This window comes from Echinops telfairi, unplaced genomic scaffold (assembly GCF_000313985.2).
Source record: "Echinops telfairi isolate 266 unplaced genomic scaffold, ASM31398v2 ScPeMD7_3533;HRSCAF=4204_1, whole genome shotgun sequence".
Taxonomy (NCBI): domain Eukaryota; kingdom Metazoa; phylum Chordata; class Mammalia; order Afrosoricida; family Tenrecidae; genus Echinops; species Echinops telfairi.
The window spans coordinates 22,432,126-22,441,893 of record NW_022107432.1 but is presented as its reverse complement, the minus strand read 5'-3'; the positions used below and the strand labels follow the sequence as shown (position 1 = coordinate 22,441,893).

Here is a 9,768-nt window from a genome sequence, read left to right as displayed (position 1 = left end):
AACAAGTCCAGACGGGGGTTCCCTGCCCCTCCCCAGTCTGCCCCTCTTGCCCCCTCCCCTGGCTGACAATCACTCACACCCTTCCCCGGATGTAGGGGACGGGCTGGGGCAGGCCAGGGACACACTCAGTTTCTCCTCCCTGCTGCCCCTCCCCTCTGCCTGGAGGCCCCCAGGACCTGCTGGGCTGGGGGCCTGGCAGGGAAGTCAGGAGAGGTGTCCACAGGGGGCGGGGCCTCCCTCAGGAAGATTCTTCAAACAGAGCCCTGAACCAGCCTGGCTCGGAGGATGGTGAGGGGTGTGTGTGGCGTGGCTTGTGGGCTACCCTGTGGTTGGACCAGTGCTTGGTGCCCATTGTTCTTTTCCTTATGGAACTGCCTCAGTTTCCCTGGTGGGAAACTGATAGGGGTATCTCCCGACTTGCTTCTGCTCTGATTTTGGGGGTCTGTCTGCTTGGATCACTCTCTTTGCTTGCTCTTTTCCTCTCTCCATGAGGCCCTGTGTGGAGATGCTCAGGTCTGCTGGTGGAGGTGGAGGTGGTGGGGTGGTGGTGGGGGAACACAGGAGGGAAGGTGGCCTGTCTAGTTTTACCACGGGGGCGGTACTCAGGCGCACACAAGCCAGCGGAGCCAGCATGCCGGTCGCTCAGAGCTTGGTTTGTCAGAAGACTTATGTCACCCCGCGGAGACCCTTCTAGAAGGCTCGACCAGGAGCTGAAGCTAATGGGCGAGTACGGGCTCCGGAACAAGCGTGAGGTTGGAGGTCAAAGTTCACTCTGGCCAAGATCCGTAAAGCTGCCCGGCAGACGCTGGACGAGAAGGACCAGCGGTGTCTGTTTGAAGGCAACTCACTGCGGCGGTGGCTGGTCCGCATTGGGGTGCTGGACGAGGGCAAGATGAAGCTGGATTACATCCTGGGCCCGAAGATCGAAGACTATCTGGAGAGGCGCCTGCAGACCCAGGTCTTCAAGCTGGGCCTGGCCAAGTCCATCCACCATGCCCGAGTGCTGATCAGGCAGCGCCACATCAGGGCCCGCCAGCAGGTGGTGAACATCCCATCCTTCATCGTCTGCCTGGACTCCCAGAAACACATCCACTTCTCCCTCCGCTCACCTTCTGGAGGAGGACGCCCAGGCCACATGAAGAGGAAGAACACCAAGAAGTCCAGGGCGGGGCTGGAGCTGGTGAGGTGAAGAGGAGGAATAAGCCCACCCAGCCCCTCCTGGGTCTAGTTTCCCAATCAAATAATAAAAATAATCAAGAAGGTGGGGAAAAAAAAAAGAAGTCCACGTGGGTGCTGAGTCTAACAACGTAACCCTGTTCACTGCCCACCAAGTGAGTAGAGGCCCTTGTGTGGGGACATGGGCATGGGCAGTGCCAGGCTGGTTCTGCATCTCTGGCTGTCAGCACTGCCCACTGGACCATATACCACCTGGAGTTGCCCAGGGCTTCATTCTGCCAGTGCCCGGCTGTTCGGAGCAGGTCCCAGGCCCAGGAGGAGGGAGTATAAGGGGAGGGAGGCAGTGAAGCCCACCGGTGGAGGAAGGCCTGCTGAGCCAGTGTGAACTTGGTCTAAGGGCATGGCTTTGCCCCAGGCCCCTCCCACAGTCAGGATCTGGGAGGTGAGAGGAACCCCAAATTGCTCTGTGGGTGCCTGGTACCCCCACCCCCCCCTTCCAGTGGCTGCATAGCTTTGGGTGAGTCGCTGGGACTTAGCCTCTCTGTCTGGAAGGGAGTCCCTGGCCTGCTCTCTCTCCTGCAGGTGGTCCTCTTAAAACCTACCTAGCCTCACGCAAGGCCTGAGGCCACTGCTGTCCAAAGACAATTCTCTGCTGATCAGAGTCCAAACACCTCCCTCCCCAGAGGTCAACCAAGAAGGCGGCAGCCAGCCACGGGCCCTGCCCTCAGGTAGCTTCCAGAGCCAGCCCCTTCCGCTTGGGACAAACCCAGGTCCGACTTAACCCTGAGAATGAGGAAGGGAAGCCCCCCCCACCCCCCCACCCCCACCACAGCTGAGGCCCAGTGGCTGGCCAGGCGCCCCTCTGCCCTGAACAACCTCATACGCCCTTCCCGGACCAGACCCCCAGCAGTCCCAGCCCCTTGTCGGCCTGCTGTGCTCCCTGCCTTGCTGCCAGGGGAAGGCACTGTGGTGTGCCTCCCAGGAACCAGGCACAGTGAGGCATGGCCTTCGCTGGCCTGCCTGTGAGCTGTGCCCGAAGGGATGGCTGACGGAGGTCCCATTCCCTGGGGGGAAGCCCCTGGCCTGGGCTGGGATCTACAGTGAGGGAGAACACACAAGCCACAGACGTGTGTCTGGGAACTGAGGGAGGGAGGCGGGGTCAGGGAGGAGAGGGCAAGAAGCAGCACCATTTCAACCAGGCCTGGGGGCAGAGAAGACAAAGAGAAACCTAGAGGATGCCAGGGAAGTGGGGGGGGGGGTCGGCCCCCTGGAGAGGAGGACCCCTTTCGCCCTGATAAGACTCTGACTTGAAGCTGGATGCTGCTGTGGGAGCGGGGTGGAGGTGTGCGTGCGTGTGCATGCGTGCATTACAGGGCTTTCAGACTGTGACAATCAATTCCAGATAATTCTCCCACACATCCTTCCTGGCTGCCCGTCTGGGGATTGTGGCCTCCAAGGACTATCCCTGAGGAGGAGGGTGAGCCCCGAGCTTGGGGACTCAGGAGGCCTGGGGCAGGAAAGCCCTGCAACGGAAGGCCATGTCAGAGGCCCCAGCAGAGGGACCATTGGGTGGATGCAGGGGAAGTCTGGGATGAGGCTTATCCAAGCCTCTTCTCCGAGCACCCTGCCCATACCATCCTCCAAACCCCCCTCCCACATGGTCACTGGCGGGGAGGGTGTCCCGCAGGGGGGTCGGTGCGGGCAGGGTGCCTTGGGAGTTTGCGATCCTCACCCCTACCTTCCACATCGAGCCGACAGATACCACGTAGGACGTCCCCAGCTCTGGGTCTCAGCCTAAAGGTGAGATAACCAACCACCGTTCTTTAGTGCAAACACCTCTTACATATTGCAGGAGTTAATGGGGGCCTGCCTGTTTCTCCGTGAACCCGGCCACCCTACTGCACATCCCAGATGGCCTTCATCAGGGACAATTTCTGGGGCCCCCTCCGGACCCCCACCCCACCTGGGAAGGCCCAACTTCTGGAGGACTGCCCCCTTGCCCTGGGCCACAAGGCTGTGGGGCGACAGGGGCTGAGCTCACTCCCGTCAGCAGGGTGTGGGTGCAGTCGGGGAGGGGAGCCAGTCAGGAGTAGGGCCTGAGAGATGAGGGAAAATTTCTCTGTGGGTTCCTGTCTCATCCCCTCCCCAGACTCACCGCCACCGTGGGCCTGAGTCACCAGTAAGAGGGGCTGGCACAGACCAAATTTTTCCGCTTGGCCCGCCCCCAGCTCTTTAGGCCAGGACTCACCTGACCAGCCCTGCCCACTCAGAGGGAAATTCCAGCCCAAATCCGGTCCAGAATTCTCAGTGCAGTCAGCTAGCTTGGCGCTGGGGGCTGGGGAGCTCCTAGATCCAGGGGCACCTCTGGGCTCGGGGACTCCCTTCTGGATTAAGAAAATGGAGGCCTGGTGTGGCCACCTCTGGGGCAGATGCCAGCTGGGATAGGACCAGGACTGGGGCCTGGGGGCCAGGAAATACGTAAACATTTTTCTTGAGGTCCGCAGGATTCAGTTGACACCAATGAATTATGTCCCTAGCCCTGGTGTGTGCATGTGTGTGTGTGTGTGTGTGTGTGTGTGTGTGTCCGTCCGAGGTGTGCGTGTATGCATGCCTGCCTGTGTGGGCCCACACACGTACTGGAGCGCATGCACTCCTGCACGCACAGAACGCACGCACACACCCCCTCCCTACCTTCTCTGACTGCAGGTAGTGGAGAGCCTGTAATTACAGAGCCAGTGCCAACACAAAGCCCACATTCTGCAGGCCAGTGTCGAAGGCCCTGGTGCTCAGACCTCAAGGCACCTTCCCAGGGTTAGCCACACGCAGCTCCCCTTGGGACCCCAGGCTCTAGTCCAGCTTCTCCAACCTGAACACCGGCAGGGGCCAGACAGGTAACTGGGGACAAGGGAAGTACACTCGGGGCTGGGGGTGGGGGCAGTGCGCCTCAGCTTCTCAATGGTTGTTGCCTTTCTGGAATTTAAGACTTCAAAGCCCGCCCCCAACCCCACCGCATTGTTTACCTTGGGGCTGTGGAGATGGGGTGCGCCTTCTTCCACGGCCCTGTGCAGGTCAGCACAGGTGGGCCAGACTGAACACGTCTGAGGGCCGGATGTGGTCCAGGTGCCAGTTTGCAACCTTCCCGTTGGGCCAACTTGCTCCTTTCGGGGTTGCAGCCTAGGCCCCTCCCATCTCTGCCTCTGCGTCATCTGCTCCCTTGGCCCGGGAATGCCCTATCCCGGCTCCAGGTGTCCAGATCCTTCCCTCCCTCAGGAGCCGGCTTGCAGACCACTTCCCTCACCCCTGGCATGCGCCCTCCACTCTTTATCTGCATGCCCATCTGTGTGAGTCTGGGTCGACTAGAGAAACAAATCCATAGACATTCATATGTGTATAAGAAAGAGGCTTATATACAAGAGCAATTGAACATGGAGAAAACACCCCAGCCCAGTCCAGATCAAGTCCATAAGCCCGATACTAGCCCATATGTCCAATACCAATCTATAAAGTCCTCTACAGACTCATTAAACACATGCAATGACGCCGAATGCAGAAGATCACAGGCCAGTGGGTAGAACGTCTTTGGATCCAGTGGCATTGGAAACATCTTAGTGCTGGCAGGGGTCTCTGCATGGCTTCTCCAGCACCCAGGGCTGCATCAGGGTGGGTCCATGTGTCTTGTCAGCTGCTATGTCTACCAGGGTGTGAGAGAGTCTCCCACCTCCAAGGAGGAAGTACCGGATTTCCCAGAATTCTCAGGAGAAGGTCATGCCCACACAGAAGCCTCATTGGCTATGATCCGATTCACAGACTAGACTCCACCCCTTCACTCATAATCCTCTCAAATTGACAATTATATAACTACCACACCATCTTTGGGGAAGACCCAAGTCACTGCCTGCCGAAGGCGAAGTTGATTTATAGTCTTAACTGTAAAGTACAAAGCAGAGGCTCTGGAAATACTTGCCATCAAGTGTGTGAACGTCAAGGGCGAAAGGTGAAGAGTCCACCCCTCCCCTTGAGTCATAAATGGGCTCCACGGGTTTGTGTTGCTTGCTGACGATAGTGGTGTGGCTTTGGGGGAACCACTTTGTCTGAGTCTTACTGTCTTCATCTGGGGAATGAGCATACAACGACCATCACCATCACGAGGGTCACCTGGAGATGGATAGAGGCGTGGTGTCGTGGTTCTTAAGACCATTGGAAATATGTGTTTTCCGATAGTCTTAGGCGACTCCTGCGAAAGTGTTGTTCAACCCCCAAAGGGGTCGTGACCCACAAGTTGAGAACCGCTGCCCTAGATGCTATATCTCTTGATAGCCAGGCACCCTCAGCTTTCTTCACCACATTTGCTTACGCACCTGCTTTGTCTTCCGCGATCGTGCCGGGAATGTGAGTGCCTATCTTCTTGGATGATTTGCTCCGCATACGGACTGAGTAAGGACGGTGAAAGGATACGGCACTGGTGGACACCTTTCTTTATGGTAACCTGCACGGTATCCTCTTGTTCTGTTTGAACGACTGCCTCTTGATTAATAAAGGCTTCTGTGCTTTCGCAGCAGTGTTTTTTATCTTATTACTTTTGTTGTTGGGTGCTAATGAGTCGGGTTCTGCGTGAGCAAAGTTCACTGTTCTGAAATCCCGTTCTTTGCTTAACTGTCCGTGGTTTGTGGTGACCCACACAGTTAGTAAAACACAGGCAAACACCTTCCTGGTATTCTTTGCTTTCAACCACGACCCTCCGGACATCACCAATGCTGCCGCCCTTCATTTCACATACTCGGCTAAGTTCAGCTTGAGTTTCCGATCGTCCCTTGTGGATTCATGGCTGCAACCGTCTTTGAATTATTCTCAGTGATATTACTGATACTGTCTGATAACTTCTGCAATTTGTGTATCACCTTTCTTCTTCTAAGTAAAGTATTATTAATTGGGAGTTAGTGCACATCTCACGTCATGCCATAGTTCAGTCAACCAGGCAGTGATGCACAATGGCCACCACCATCATTTCCCAGACGTCCCTCTCCTTCCTGGCCTCCTTGGCATCGTCTCCCTTCACCCCACCCCAACACTGTATAGCCCCCACCCCCACCCCACCCCGAAACCCTTGCTGTATTTGCTGTCCCTCTAGGTTCATCACGACTGGGCTTCATTGACCTACAAACAGAAAAACCTATAACACAACATCAAGAAGATAACACCTCAGAGATAAAACATGATATGAACAGACAGACAAAACACCAAAGCAACACTACAGAGAAGGTTGAAAACCGGATCAGAGGGGGCCAGAGGGGGACCAATTGACAAGGTTTTGACTGTTCAAGTCGGGTTCGACCCTGGGATCGTCTAAACTCATCTCTCCAGTGCACTCTGTCTAGTAACCACGTTCCTCCCGCCCTCCACGGCGCATCGAGGGAGGCCACCGGAGGCTCGTTTCCTATGTGGTTCCCACAAATGTATCTCAGGCTCCCACTGTCTTCCTGGCCTTCTGCAAAGCAGATTCTCACCATTTTGGCTCTGATGCTGATCCCTCCAATTTTGGATTGTATGATTTACAGTCCTTCGGTGACTCCCCCTTCTGTAGAATGGGCACAGATATGGATCGCTTCCAGTCAGTTGGCCTTCCACAGTTCTTGGCATAGCCGAGCGAGTGTTTCATCAGCTTGTTGAAACATTTTAGGTGACAGTCCATCAATTCATGGAGACTTGTTTTTAGCTCTTGGCTTTAGTGCAGTTTGTACTTTCCCCTTTAGACCGGTGGTTCTTGAGCACATACTACCTCTTGGAACTGGAATGCCGACCAGTTCTCTTTGGTTCAGTGACTGTTTTCCTTCCGCCTTCTTTTCATGTTTCCTGTGCCATCCAAGATCTGCACAGTCCTTCAATGTTCCAACTCAAGGCTTGAATCGTTTGCTCAGGTCTTTCAGCTTGAGAAATGCTAACTCTAGTCTTCCCTTTGGCTTCCTGACTCGAGCTCCTTGCAAGTGCATCCTAACACGTTGTCTTTTTGAGCTGCCCTCTGAAGTCTTTGTCCAGCCCATTACATCCCTCACTGTAGCTACTCTACATGCGGATCCAGTTTCAGACTTTCTTCTGACACCCGCTTTCACCTTTTCTTTTTTTAACCCCCCTTGTGTTTTGAAAATGTGTGTCCTGGATGTTATCTTACAACTTGTTAGGTCTTTGGACTCTGATAACCTAATCTAATCAATTCTCTAAATTCAGCTGGGATCTATTCAAGCAAATTCTTTTAAAATTTTTCTTAAAAGATTATTTTATTGGAGACTCTTACAATTCTTATTACAATCCATACAGCAATTGTGTCAGGCATAGTTGTACATATGTTGTCATCATTCTTTTCTAGACAATGACTTTCTATTGAGCCCTTGGGATCAGCTCTTTCCCCCCTCCCTTCCCCACTCTCGTGACCCCTTGATAGATGATAAATTATTATTTTCGTATCTCACACCAACTGCTGTCTCTCTTCCCCCATGGTTTCTGTTGTTCTTCCCCCTGAAGGGGTATGTGTGGTGGTGGATTGATCATTATGATTGGTTCCCCCTTCCTCCTCTTCTCCCTACCCTTCTGGTATCTCTCTTCCCATTCCTGCTCCTGGATTCCATGTGTTGTGAGCTCTTATCTCTTATCTATACCTGTGTACATGCTCTGGTCTAGCCCGCAGTGAGAGGCAGCACTGGGCTCATGGTAGGGGGCGGTGAGGAAGCCTCAAGGAGCCAGAGGAATGTTGTGTGCTTCATCGGTTCACGCATACTCTCCTGAGGTTGCTTTAATTTTCCTCTGAATTTACATATGAGCAATGGGTGATGTTCCACATTCGGCCCCTGGCCTTGCTCTGACCGATGATATTGAACTTTTCCACTGTCTCTTTCCACAGACGTACTCAATGAAATCCCTGTGTAACGCACCCAGTGAGGTCTTCATACACAGTTTCCATTCACACTATTGTCCTACAAAATTCCATCCTCTGAGCACTGACATCATTCCTATCCCCAAGGCCATCGATTCCAGCAAACAACCCTTTTTGTTCCCAACTTTTGCATTCTGATCCCCAGTATTTATCAATGTATCTTGATGAAATGTCTGATATATTTCCACTGCAGAAGTTGGTAAAGACCCTCAATTCCTCCATTGTTGACATTAGCAGCCCTACCCTGTCCTATAGGGTCACTATAGGTTTGCATGGACTCAATGGCAGTGGGCTTGGGGTTTGGATTGACATTAGTGGTTGATGCACACATTTGGGGAATAGTCACAGTAACTGGTTTTCCTTATAAGTCTATGGATAGTGTTCGATCACTGACAACATTGCACTGCCAGATAGATCTTGAAATGTTCTTTTTGATGGTGAATGTAATAGTACTCCTCTTCGATTCTTCGAAAGAGTAGACAATATGGTTGTCCCACTTAAAATGATCAGTACTAGTCCATTTCAGTCTACTATGCCCAGAATACTGATCTTTGTGGGTTCCATTTCAGCTTTGATACCTTCTAGGGTTCCTCTCACCTAGTTTAAATGCATGCCAGGAAGTGTGGAAGACAGCCACTTGGCCAACTGACTGGAAGGGATCCATCTTTGTACGCAATTCCAAAGAAAGGTGACTCAACACAGTGCACAAATTATAAAACACGATCATTGCTGTCACCTGCAAATACAATTTTGCTGAAGAGCATCCAATGACGGTTGAAGCAGCACGTTGACAGGGAGCTGCCAGAGGTTCAGGCCAGATTCGGAAGAGGATGTGAAGCAAAGGCTGTCACTGCTGACGTCAGATGACTCTTGGCTGAAAGCAGAGAATCCCAGAAAGATGTTCACTTGTGTTCATCGACTATGCCAAGGCCGTGGGGATCATGACACACCTGGAGAAGAATGGGAGCCCCAGAACACTTGATTGTGCTAACGACAAACTTGTACATGGGTCAAGAGGCAGGTGTGGAACAAGGGAACAAGGGCACGCTGCACACTTGAAAATACGGAAAGGTGCGTGTCGGCCTTGTATCTTCTCACAATACTTAATTCAGTCTGTCTGCTGAGTAAATCATCAGAGAAGCTGGCATCCGGATTGGAGGAAGGCTTATTAAGAACCTGCGGCATGCAGATGACACCACCTTAATCGCTGAAGGTGAGGGGGACTGGAGGATCAAGGGCTGCAGGGTTCAGTGTGGATTGCAATTCACCATAAAGAAGACCAAAATCTGTCGTTTTACCCATTCCAAACAAAGGTGGGTCACACCAGATCAATAGGAAGCAATGGTAAAAGATTGAAGTTGTCAAATATCTGTCTTGCTTGGATCCACCATCAATGCGCATGGACACAGCAGTCAAGAGATCAAAAGACCAATTGCATCACAAGACCTCTTTAGAGTGCCAGCAAGCAAGGATGTCCTTTTGAGGACTGAGCTGCGCCTATTCTCAACCAGGGTATTCTCAATCAATCAGGGTATTCTCAATCAGTCAGGGTATTCTCAATCAATCAGGGTATTCTCAATCAGTCAGGGTATCCTCAATCAATCAGGGTATTCTCAATCAATCAGGGTATTCTCAATCAGGGTATTCTCAATCATCAGGGTATTCTC

The 9,768-nt window shown here is 52.9% G+C and overlaps 1 protein-coding gene across 1 annotated transcript; it reads left to right on the top strand.

The window, feature by feature from the left end:
• Positions 1–668: 668 nt before the first annotated feature.
• LOC101655153 (40S ribosomal protein S9-like) lies at positions 669–1,189 on the top strand. The gene is made up of 2 exons (XM_030886915.1): positions 669–723; positions 840–1,189. The coding sequence occupies exons 1-2, from the start codon at positions 669–671 to the stop codon at positions 1,187–1,189; spliced, it is 405 nt and encodes a 134-aa protein (XP_030742775.1).
• Positions 1,190–9,768: the final 8,579 nt, after the last annotated feature.

Coding starts and splice junctions, on each gene's coding strand:
- LOC101655153 (XM_030886915.1), top strand. CDS start 669: ATGTCACCCCGCGGAGACCCTTCTAGAAGGCTCGACCAGGAGCTGAAG. Junction 724..839: donor CCAGGAGCTGAAGCTAATGG/GCGAGTACGGGC, acceptor GTCTGTTTGAAG/GCAACTCACTGCGGCGGTGG.